A 12,370-nucleotide genomic window follows, 5' to 3' on the forward strand; every position below is an offset into this window, starting at 1 on the left:
GGAAATAAATACTCTCTCTATTTAGGGTTTAAAAAAATCCAGCAATATTAAATGTATAGAAGAGACTAGGCTTAATAGCTGTTTTGTTGGTTTTAGACCCAGCAAGTTCAGGTTTCCACAGGCTCGGTCTACCGTGGAAGCTGGCTGCCTACTAAATAGACTTACGGGGCATGGCCGCGCCATCCTCCTGCTGGGCAGGACACACCCGAGCCATGCACCTGGCTCTCTGCGTCAGGGGACAGGCTGCTCACTCTCATCTGCTCGGTTTCTAGCTATTCTAGGACACAGCAACCCGCAAAGTGCCTCTTCCTCCCTTTCCCCAACTGGCTACAGACATCTCTCCAGGCACATCTCTGTGACAGAAAAGAGGTCACTCACTCCATCCTCTTCCACCTCACCCAGTTTCTCTGGGACAGCCAACATGTTTAGGACCAGGATTCAGAGGAGAGACAAGTTAAATCACTGTTTTTCCCTCCAAGAAGGAGGGATTCATTGTCAAGGTTGCAAGCAGTGTAAGCCCCATGGCAATGGGGAGGCAGCATTGCAGTGAGAGGCTAGAAGCCTGAAGACCGGGAGCCTGACCGTGTCCCCTTTCCTGAGGGTTCACGGCTCATACCATTCCTGCAGGGTTCCTGTCTGTAACTGCGGAATCTGTGTGAAAGGAGGGTAGCAAAGAGGCCTCTCACCTCCCAGCCTTTCTGTCTTCCCACCTCAGGCACGTCTACAAGTATTTTGAACCAGCGGGTTCGAAGGTCCCGGAGCCCCAGCTGTGTGGGTGGTCACTCTTTGGGTTGCTGTGACCAGGCCCGGGGCTCATAAGAATGTTCTAGGGGTGGCAGCAGAGGTGGCAGAAGGGCTACAGGGTTCCCCCAGGCTTCACAGGGTTTGGGGGGCTTATTCAAGGGAATAGCTCCTTGATTCTCTTGATTCTCTTTCTCTGTCGAGAAAGGCAGTAAGTGCCTGTTGTCCTGGAGGAAAGGATGTTGGTTTCCGACTCCCGTTGTCCACACTCAGCACAGGCCCTGCCCCGTGTCTTCCCCACAGAGCTCTGGATCAGAGCACAGATTTAACCCTCACTAGTGATGCCACAGGCCATTTCCGGTCAGTGAGAGGGGCTGCCGCAGTAGCTGAGGTGTCCCCAAAGCGCATCAGGAAGGGACAATGTGAGGCGTTGGGAATGTCGGTCATGAGTGCCCAGAGGGGAAGGGGAGCCCATGTGTCACATCTCTGCTTTCCCAGCCCCCTCCCCTAAAGAGCACAGAACTGGCCCATTGGAAAAAGCATGCACGAAGCGGAGCGGGGGTTGAGCAGCCCGTTAGTGGTGTCCATCCTCCTGGCTCTTTCCTGACTCTCCTGGAACCAGAACCCTGACTGCCACCTACAGACACTCCAGAGCCTACAACTGAGGGAGAGAAACATTCTAGCCCCCACAGGCCGGACTCCATGGGTCTCAAAATGTGGTCCCTAGACGTGCGTTGGAATCACCTGAACACGTGTTAGAAATGCCAGTTCCCAGGGGCTTGCAGGTCTAGATCAGAATCTGGCGGTGGGCCCAGCCATCTGTGTTTAGCAAGCCCCAAGGTGGTCCTGATGCAGGCCAACCATGTGGGAGACTCCTGCTCGACAGAAAGAAGGCCTCTAGGCTGGCAGTTACCAAAGGACTTCCCAGAACCCTGCTTTCTTTGCACTCAGAGAGGAGCGCTGCCCTCTGGCTCGGGGTGAGTGTGTTCCCTCCAGGTTCCGAGGGGCCTGATGCTCTGTCTCCTGGTCTGGCTTCCACCTGCCTATACGTTTGCCATCTCCATGGCGGCTTGGAGCCAACCTGCAACAGGTCTGCCCTCTGCGTCTATGGCGCAGGGGCGCTCAGGTTCTCGTGCTGGTTCTTCAGGCTCAGGGAACCCGGGGCTGTCTCAGCCCATTTCAAAAACCAAAGCTGTGGCCCAGTGGCCTCTGCTTTGGAGCGGCCCCGTTGACAGCCCCCTCCCCTGGGCTCTGTTGCCTTTCTGACAGATGCCCCTCTTCACATCTGGTCCTAAGAAGTTCATCTGCCTAAAAAAAACCCCTGCAAACCAAATCAGGCGTATTGCAAATGATACCGAAATGGACCAGAAAGATCAATGCAGCCATTTCTTTCTCTCACAGCCTGCCCCTCCCCAAATCCTTCATCGCCCCGCTCCCCCTTCTGCCCCAGCGAGCCAAAGTTCTTGCTGTCTTGATGATTTGCAATTCTCTGCATGACTCTGCCTCTTGGGTTTGTTTAATTAGAAATAGGCCGGGAAGTGCTTCCTATGCACTGGCATGTTAATTGCTTATCAGGAAAAGAGAAGGGGTGACAATGTTTGGTGATGGAAATTTCCACTCTCTATAGCTCTCTGTGCTTTTCTCCATTTTTCTCTCCCACCCTCTCCTCACCTCCTGTGATTGCTGTCTCCTGTCTGCCTCTCCCCCCAGCCCTCCTGTTCCCAGTCATGGGGACTCTGGGGAGCAGGTCCAAATTAAGACCTACTGGGATCACCAGTGTCCTCTGTCACCATCTCCCTCTCCCCTCCCTGTCCCTTCCCAGCTCCTCCCTCCAACCATGCTCCCCCACTGTGAAGAGAGTGCGGAGCAGAGAGCTTTTCGGTTACACGGAGTATTCAAAGATTATTCTCCCTCTGTTTCCTTTCCCCCCTTATGATCATTATTCTTGTTTATTTTTATTTTTTACAAAACAGGAGAAAAGAGTGAACTGGGTTGTGGGGAGGTGACACATTTCTCCACAAAGGTACAAAATTGCCTATAGAAAGTCAACCTTGGCACACCAGCTGCCAAGATGAGGCGTTTCTGGGCAACCCTCCCCCCAGATGTCTTTCAGATCCAGCTGAGGACCTATTTCAGGAGAGGTCCCCCATGGTGGGGAGGAAAGGCCTTCCTCAGCCCTTGCCCAGGAGGGGAAAGAGCAAGCAACTGAGACTGTGCAAAGAAAGAGAAGAGGAGGGGGTGCATCCTGTGGGCCAAGGGCCTGGGGACACAGGCAGGGGACATCCAAGCAGAAGTCCAGGAGCCTCCGGGCACACAGACAACTAAGGGTGTGTGAGGCTCTTGCCAGAGTCCCTCCCGTTCCTTGGAGATGTTCAGCAGAATGTCAGCAGACAGGCTCCTGGCAGGGAAGGGTGACTTTTTGGAGGCAGTGCGAGCACCCCTTGGAATTACAAAGCCCGTGTGTCTGGGTCCAGTTGCCAGACCTCCAGCACGTGGGTCCATGTCACCTTCCTGGCAGGGCATCGAGCCCAGATCGCTTCCCTTTTGGTACAAAGTAGTCCTAGTTATCTGTCTACCACTGAGAGCAGGCTGAGCTTCAGGAATTCTGTAGTGACAGTGGTGATGGTGTCTCCCCTTCCGAAGGCCTGGACAGCTTCCTTCCTGGATTCCAGGGCAAGACAAGGGGTGCGGACACCACTCGGATGGAGGGGGCACTCCAGCCCCAGAAAGCCCAGGCTGGAAGGAGAGGCCGCCCACCCACCCCCTGCCTGGGCTGACCACCGCCAAGGTGGGTGGCTAGCCCGGCTGCCAGCAGGAGGACAGCCAGAGCCAGGATGGCTATGAGCCCAGGTCGGTCCCCTAAGGCTCTGTGGCAAGGAGCGGCCTCTTTAGTCCTGGTCCATACACATGCCAACTGGGTGTGGGCATCAGCAAAGGCCACTTGCAGGCAGGCCCAGTACTCCGTGGCCTGAAGGAGGCGGGTGATGTTGTAGCTGTGGGTTCCCCTCGGCAGACGGGCCAGAGCAGGGGCCCCCTGGCCCGGCGGGGAGGCGGCGCTAGACCAGGTGAGGTTGGTAGAGACTGTGTTGGGTGGGGACACCCAAGACAGCAGGATGTGATAAGGGTGGGTCTCCTGCACCCGCAGCTCCAGCCCCCATCCCTTGTCCCGGCCTGGCTGGAGGGGAGGGCGGCCAACAACCACACTAACTGTCTTACTGTCAGCCCCCACCAGGTTCTGGGCCACACAGGTGTACAGCCCTGCCTCTTCTGCCGTCACCCTCCGCAGCTCCAGGGTCCCCTCAGGGTACACCCGGTACTTCCTGCCAGCGTGGGCAGCCGTCAGTCGAAGCCCTGCTGGGGTGACCCAGTAGATCTCGGGTTCTGGTTCCGCCAGTGCCCGGCAGTGTAGCACCAGGCTCTCTCCACTGGCCACCTGGAGGCTGGGGGGAAAGCTGCGAGGGGAGATGAGGGGCAGGCAGCGGTCTGTCATCTCGCGGAAGGGCACCTCTCGGACTGGGCGGCGCTGGAGGTCTGGCGGCTCGGCGCACAGGGTGGACTGTGGCTCGATGAAGCGGATGCGGGTGCCTGTGGCATTGGCCCAGCGGATGACGCAATCACAGCGGATGGGGTTGCCATGGAGACCCACCTCCTGCAGGTTGGGCAGGGACTCCACCGTCTGCTGGTGCAAGGCACTGAGAGCGTTGTTGTTGAGCATGAGGGTCTCCATCTGGGGCAGGTGGTGGAAGGCGTGGGGGTGGATGAAGGACAGCCGGGGGTTGTTGGTGATATCCAGCTTGGTCAGCTCAGGGAGGTTGACCAGGGCGAACTTGTCGATGGAAACCAGCTCCTCCATGTTGTTGAGACCCAGCTCCTTGAGGTGCAGCATGTTGGCAAAGTCCCCGGGTCCCACCCGCTGGAGTGGGTTCTTGTTCAGGTCTAAGAACTTGAGCCCGGGCACCTGCTCCAAGGCCCGCCGGGGCACCTGAGCCAGCTGGTTGTCATAGAAGGAGAGGCTCTCCAGGCTCTGCAGGCCTTCCAGGGCATAGTTGGAGATCTCCCGAAGGTTCATGCCCGCGAGAACCAGGCTGCGCAGATTGGCCAGGGGTCGGAAGTTCATGTCCAGGATGGCATCCACCTTGTTGCCACCAATCATGAGGATCTCCAGGTTGGGCAGCATCTCAAACCAGCGGCTGTCAATGGCCCTCAGCAGGTTGGAGTTCAGGTGCAGCCTCAGCAGGTTGCTGAGGCCGGCAAAGGCCCTGGGGGCGATGCGGTAGAGCTGGTTGTGGTTGAGATAGAGCTCCTGCAGGCTGGTGAGCCCCGCGAAGCTGTGGTCCTCCAGCCGACTCAGCCGGTTCTCCTCCAGGTGCAGGCTCAGCAGCTGGGGCAGGGCGCGGAGGTCACAGTCTCGGGCGTCCGTGAAGCTGTTCTGGGACAGGTCCAGTTCTGTGAGATTGGCCAGGTAGTTGAGCTCACTCCGGTCCACGTGGATGATGCTATTGCTCTGCAGGAGCAAGGTCTGCGTGCCTGCGGGCAGCCCGGGGGGCACCGCCGTCAGGAACAGGTCATTGCAGTCCACAGTGGTGGCCTCACGGTAGGATGAGCGGGGTGTATACCAGGGCCGGATCTGGCAGGCGCACTGAGGGGGGCAGGGCACGCGCCAGGGCACCACGGGCACAGCGGCCGTGGCACCGGCCACCCATGCTAGCAGAAGGGGGGCCACAAGGAGCCTCATGATGGAGCCGTGGGGCAGGGAACCATCCACAGGAAGGGTCTGGGGTCCTTCTACTCTTAACGGTCAGCAGCCCTGCCAGGGCCCGGGGAACCGCCCTCCCAGGACGGTCATTCTACGTGGGGATATGTGGGTGTCGCTTCTTGCTCTCTTGAGCACGGCTGTCCATCCTTGTCCGCTGGGGCAGGGCCTGCTCATTCATTGCCACGCCCCATCAGCGCAGCCCTGGAAAGAAGAGGATGCAGAGTCAGGAGGAGGCAGAGAGGCAGAATCTATTCCCTTTTCCCGTGGCTCCGCTGTTTGACTCCAGAGGGCAAAAGAATGGAGAGAGGAGGACAGCCAGGGGTCCCGGGTTCTGTCCTAGAGCCCTGAGGCTTGGGGGTCCTTTCTGCTTGGGGAGTGGGCAACAGTGAGTCTTCTGGGAAGTAGGGAGAGATTGAATCAGGAAGCTTCCAGGAGAACTTGGGAAGGGGTGTGTGTGTGTGTGTGTGTGTGTGTGTGTGTGTGTGTGTAGGAGAGGGGATACGGGGATGACCGTCATCTCTACAGTCCTTCTGAGCCCAGAGATGTGGAGTAGATTCTCTCTTTTTTCTTTTATTAATTTTTTTAACATTTATTTTTGAGAGACAGAGAGACAAAGCATGAGCAGAGGAGGGCAGAGAAAGAAGGAGACACAGAATCCAAAGCAGGCTTCAGACTCCAAGCTCTTAGCCCAGAGCCCGATGTGGGGCTTGAACTTATGAACCATGAGATCATTACCTGAGCTGAAGTCAGCTGCTTAACCGACTGAGCCACCCAGGTGCCCCTGGAGTAGATTCTCTTACCTCCTCACATCTCCCCCACCCTCCTTGGCTCACTGGGTAAAGTTTCCAGGCATCCCTCTGGGCTCTGTGTGTGTGTGTGTGTGTGTGTGTGTGTGTGTGGTGGTGGTGGTGGAGGTGGAAACGGTACAGATTCAAAATTCCAGGGTGGGCCCTCAGGACTCTGGAAGTAGAAGGGCAATGGTCCCTGACCCCACACCCAGACAGGCTGTGGAAGAGGGTGCTCCTGCCTGGGGTCTGCATAAGCTCTCCTCGTGCATGGCTTTGGTTTTTGCCAACTTTCCCACCCAGAGGCAGGACCTTCCAACAGCCTGACTGAGCTCCCTGGAAGAAGGCGGTGGGGTTAAGAAGCCTAGGTCTGACCTCTTCAGCCCTGCAGGTAAGACCTTACATGACCTGTCCCTGGCCAATCTCCTGGCTTCTCTTGCTGTTCTCCCACACAGCTGACTAAGCACAGTAGCGCTTTTGACTTGACGTTACCCTGACATGCCCCCCTTCCTGTGTCTCCCCCTCAGGGTCTCCTAGACAAGTCCTACTTGTTCTTCAAGCCTAACTTAAGGTCAGTTTCCTCCTACAGATGCTTCTTCCCCACCTCCCCCACTCCTGGCTGGCTAAGGGGCCCACCTTATGCTCTCATAGCACCCTGTGCTCCCTTCTGTTTTAGCCTGGACCACATCACATGGAAATGTTTCCCCCAGATGGGGTCCCATCTTGGTCATTGCTGGGCGTGGAGCACACAGCAGGTGCCCAGTGAATGTGTACATCAATCTCTGTGGCCCCAGGGCCCCTTCCTCCAGGAGGTCGCCAACCCCCCCAGTCTAGAATCTAAGCCACTGTTTCCCACCTCCTAGTTATGGGTAAACCAGGCTCCCATAGTCCCCAAGACCAGGCTGAATCACCCGTGAGGCAAATCCAGCCTCGGCTTACAACCAACGTCGGGGGAAACCGGGGGGCCTTCCTGGGCCCGGTCCTCTCCTGAGCAGAAGTCCGATCTGGGTAGTTTTCCAACTGCAGGTATCGGGTCAACACACCAACACTTACTGATCACAGATTTGCCAGGACTCCACCGACTCGGAATATCTTACTTCATTTAACCATCAAAACGAGCCAACAAGATAAGCACGAATAAAATAGCCCTAGGTTGTGCACGAAGAAATTGAGGTTCTTAGAGGTAAAGAATTTTGCTCAAGACACGGAGCTGGCAGGAGGCAGGAGATGGGGATCCACCCAAGGTCAGAGGCTGTGCCATTTACACCACGTTTCGTGGTCCCCGGGTCTCGCCCGAGCCCACCCTGGGCTGCACTGGCTGCCGCGGCAGGAGGCTGGGTGCCCGTTCTCGTGCACTGGGGCCGGGTCTTCTACTACTTTCCAGGCAGGTGCTGCTCAGCTGGCCAGAGGGGCTCTTCGCCCACCTTGCCCCTGCGTCCAAGATGCTGGGAAGGGGAGCAGCTGGAGGCGCAGTCCCCTCCCCTGAGCAGGAGAGCGGTATGCCTGTTTACATTTGACTACTTCCCACCTTCCTCTGCAGCTATTTCTGAAGGTGGGAAAACAACCGTGACTTAAAATGCACAGAGGTTTTGCGTGGGGGTGTGTGTGCACTGACACGTAGAACTCCGAGCAAACAAACACACGTGCACGCACACGCACGCCTGCATACACGTGCAGCGGGGAGCCCGGGAACTTGGCCGCCCAAGCTGGCGCCTGGCGGGCAGGAGGAGGGCAGGGGATTCCGCAGTGTACTGTGTGGTTGGAGAGGCGGCAGGGAGACAAGTCCCAGGACGGCCCTGTCACAGAACTGGACCTACGCCCATGGTCCTGCCACACGTACACATCCCAGAGGCCCCTGCCTCCTGCCTCGACCTGGCCCGAGAGAGCAGAACCCAGCAGCGAAGAGCTCTTACTCAGACTTCCCGCCTCTTCCCAGAGCACTCTGGGAAAAGAGACTGACTGCTCAGAGCATCTGTTCCTTATGTCAAAAATGTGGTTGCTGGGCCACCTGGGTGGCTCAGTCGGTTGGGTGGCTGACTTCAGCTCAGGTTATGACCTCAGGGTTTGTGGGTTCGGGCCCTGCGTCAGGCTCTGTGCTGACAGCTCAGAGCCTGCTTTGGATTCTGTGTCTCCCTCTCTCTCTTCCTCCTTCCTGCTTATACTTTCTCTCTCTCTCTCTCAAAAATAAACATTAAAAAGAAAATTAAAATGAGGTTGCCATTAGGATTAAAAGAGCTGAGTGGGGCACACCCAGCAAGAGTTCCATAAATGTTAGTTGTCTTCTGGCTCCGGTCGTCTCCTCCCCAGGGCTGGGAGGCTCTCCAAGCTATGGGGTTTCTCAGGGGGAGTAGAAATTGTACCCTGTTTCTCAACAAGATCCTACTGAGCTTGCCCACAGTGGCCCGGTGTTGCCTCCGGGTGGCACGGGGAGCAACGAGCAGCAATAGATAAAACATCGCAACCTTAAATCCCTTCACTCCGGCCGGGCTAAAAACGGCAGAATGGTCAGAAGAGCCCAGGACAGTTCGGACGGGCAGAGAGAGGGATCCGCCACCCTCCCAGGCCTGGTCCTTGCCTTCAGACTCTATCTGAGCCGCAGGTGTCTCTCCTCCAACACCTTTGTTCTAATGCCTTTGTTCTAACAGATGCTCTGATGTGTGGAGGGGAGGAAGGAACCACTTAAAACTGAATTAGAAACGTTCTGAGACTCATCTTTCCCTCCACCCCAGGAAGCACCCACTCTGGCTGGGTGGGTGAGGCAGTGCGCCCGCTCCCCAGCCAGGAGCCCAGGGCTGGGGCTCGGCGCAGAGAGAGGCTGTGGCTTGATGACTCATGTTTGGCTGCACCCCCGATCGCCAGGCCTGGCAAAGGTCCAGACGAGTCCTCCCCCTCGAGGCTGAGCATGCAGAGCCCCCCTGTGCTGCCCGCCCCCCCCCCCCACCTGGAGAAAGGCAGAGCTGCCCACTGACCTGCCACCACCGTCTTGGGCTGTCTTGCACCCACCCACCCATGGGGGCTGATTAGCAATTTCTGCCCAGAGCTGCAGAGAAAGCGAATTGTCTTTTATCTGTGATCTCCGGGGTGAGCAGAAGTTCACACGAATGCGTGGACATCTTCCCCAACTGGATTTCAAGTGCCTTGTGGCAGGGGCCATGCCTTACACGCCTGTGGTGCCCCCGCAGCACCAAGTGCAGGGCTGAGCCCACGGAGGGCACTCGTAAGTGGACGTGAACTCTCCCATCGAGCCCGTGTGCAGGCAGAGGAGGGATTATGTAGTCTCATCCTGTGAGAGCAGCGACAGCGACGGAGGCCCCTGGAGGTCACATGACTTGCCAGAGGTTGCACAAACTTCCATGTGGCGGGGTTGGGATTCAAATCTAGGTCTCGGACTTCATAACCTGAGCCATCAGCCCAGCCAAGGCTTGCTGCCTGGTGGTTCCAGGCCTCTGTTTCGAGAACGAAGCACAGGGCTGCCCTGCGTACCTGCCTCAGGCACCAATCCCTTCAGAGATGACCTGGGTCCTCAACTCTTCCTCCCCTACGGCCACCTGATAGGCCCCACAGACACCATTCCTTGATTTTGGGCTAGATTGATCCCCCCAACCTGGGGGACAGCAGAGGGAAGACATTGCTCATGGCTGGGCCTGGCGCCACAGGGACAAAGGGAACCAGCAGGCTGCACGTGGACCTTGGCCTGTCTTCTGATTGGGGGCTGGGGACTGTGATCAGCCTTGGCCTTCAGTGACAAGAGACTGGATGCTCTGGGGAGCAGGGGGCGGGGTGGGGGGTGGGCAGCCATGCCAGCGGCGGATTTAGCACAAAGTGAGGAACTGGTCCCTTACATTCCCGGTTAAACTCAGACCCCTGGCAAAGCTCCTGATGAAGAGTTTGGGAGAAGCTGCTTCTCCCTTCTGTCCTCCGTCCTGGTGCTCCCACACAACAGTGAGCTCCCCCAGGAGGTCAGTGGATGTGGAGTCTCTCCCTGCCCTCCCCTCTCTCACCTTCCCTTCCACGCAGCCCCCACCCGGCCTCCAGAGTGGCAGCCAAGGGTCCGGGAGGAGCAGCGGCGGTGGTGATCAATGGCCTGGCCTTCGCTGCTTCAGTGCCGGGTCCCCCTGAGCTGCGGAGACAGATGGGGAGCATAATTGAGTGGAGCGTTGATAAACTCCGGCCTCCTCACTGGCAGATAAGTTTGGGGTGGGAGGGGTGCGGAGGGAAGGAGGGAGTCCAGCCTGCCATCTGTGCACCTGGCCTTCTGCTCCTCCAGGGAGGCGAGCCATGGGGCCCCTCACTCCCACCTCTCATTTAATCACAGACAAGCAAGACCTCAGAGCCGGAGGAGACCTCTGCGTTTATCTAGTCTTGCAGAGTCTGAATTCCATAAATAACTTATGCAAAGGAGGAGCGGTGGAGCGGAAGGAGCCCAGGCTCGGCTTTGCGATCAGAGTTGGAGCCTGGCTCTGTCACTTGCTGTGTGACCTTGGGCCAGGCAGGCAGCCTTCTGAGCCTCAAGTTCCTGAGCTGGGAAGTGGGGGGTAACAGCCTCCTCCCAGAACTTTAGGGAGGAGCGCAGAGTTCAGGTGCATGAGGTGCTGTGCTCCCTTCATCTGCCCCCCTCACCCCTGCCTCTCCTTCCATCATACCACTCGCATTTTTAAAAAACATATATTCATTTTTGAGAGACAGAGAGAGACAGAGCATAAGCAGGTGAGGGGCAGAGAGAAAGGGAGACACAGGATCCGAAGCAGGCTCCAGGCTCCGAGCTGTCAGCACAGAGCCGCCATGTTGGGCTCATACTCACAGACCGTGACATCATGACCTGAGCTGAAGTCAGACCCTCAGCCGACTGAGCCACTCAGGTGCCCCAATTACTACTCACTTCTCATCTCTCACCTCTTGTGATAAAATAAATATTTTGAAGTGTGACATATGTACAGGAGAGTGCCTAAAGGGCACTCATTGCAAGTGCACGGCTCGATGAATTTCTCCGTGAGTAGGTACCCAGACAGCCACCAACCGTGACAAGATGTAAGTGTGTCCAGCACTCCAGAAGGTTCCCGTGTGGCCCTGTCGGTCAATAGCCCCCACCTGGACTTAGCCATTGTCCTGACTTCCAACACCGCCAATCAGTTTCATCTTTTAAACCCAGAATTCCCCTTCCTTCTCCATCCCAATTTGGGACCAGGGACTCTGGAAGCAGTTGACTCAGGCTTTCAGGAACTCCAGAACTCAAGGTTTGAAATTCCCTCGCTTCATCTTCCTGCTTCAAAGTGTGCTGCCCTTCCCAGGGCGTCTCTCTGACCCAGCCATCTCCAGGAAGGCAGGGAGGCTGGTTCCTCTTATTCCCCTTTGTGGTTCTCAATCCCCGGATGGAGAAATTGCTCTACACTTTAGGTCCCCCGCCCCAGTCAGTCCTTGTGCTGGGACAGAAACCTCCATGTGCTGGAGGCGGGAAGATGGCAGGAGGGACCTCTTGGCCCCACGCAGCCCTGTGCCTCTCACTCAACCTTCTTTCCCCAAAGCCCCACAGGTCTTGGCCACCTCCTGAGGTGACACTGTGGCCTCCTTTCCACCGCCAAACTCCTGCGTCTTCTCATTACAGAGTGGGGCTCCAGGCGAGAGGACAAATGTGGGAGTGGCCACATAGGAGAGGCCGAGACTCGCTGCCAGCTGCCCTTGGTCCCCTCCCCCTGGCTGCCTCAGAGGCTCTTCCTCTCAATTTGTCCCACACCCTGTGTCTCCCCACAAGCCTGCATTTGCTCCTGCCACCCCCTCTCCGTCCTTCAGCTCCGCCATCCCGTGGTCTCCAAGACTGGACATCTTTGCCACCTTGACCTGTCCCTTTCGCCCTCCCACACCTGCCTCGGTGCTTGCACTTACTTTCTCCTTTCGTGTCTTGCGTTGACCCTTACCATAGCCTCTTCTGGTGCTGCCTCCTCACCTCCCAGTGGCCCTCTCATTCCCAGGCACCCCATGCTCGCACTAAACAGGACTTGCTATTTCCGGCCACGCCTCGGACCCCTCAGTCTACAAAGCCCGCCTCCAACTTCAACTACTGCGTCCTCTTCAGCCACAGAAGCCTGTCCCA

General features: G+C 57.3%; 1 protein-coding gene across 1 annotated transcript; it reads right to left on the reverse strand.

Moving 5' to 3' along the window:
- Positions 1 to 2,657: 2,657 nt before the first annotated feature.
- Positions 2,658 to 10,402, reverse strand: LRRN2 (leucine rich repeat neuronal 2). Its single transcript, XM_029933163.1, has 2 exons — positions 10,284 to 10,402; positions 2,658 to 5,698 (listed from the first exon to the last, which is right to left on the reverse strand). Exon 2 carries the CDS (start codon positions 5,474 to 5,476, stop codon positions 3,338 to 3,340), a length of 2,139 nt encoding a protein of 712 aa, XP_029789023.1. The 5' UTR covers positions 5,477 to 5,698; positions 10,284 to 10,402; the 3' UTR covers positions 2,658 to 3,337.
- Between the last annotated feature and the right edge of the window lie 1,968 nt (positions 10,403 to 12,370).

This window comes from Suricata suricatta, chromosome 3 (genome assembly GCF_006229205.1).
Source record: "Suricata suricatta isolate VVHF042 chromosome 3, meerkat_22Aug2017_6uvM2_HiC, whole genome shotgun sequence".
NCBI lineage: Eukaryota > Metazoa > Chordata > Mammalia > Carnivora > Herpestidae > Suricata > Suricata suricatta.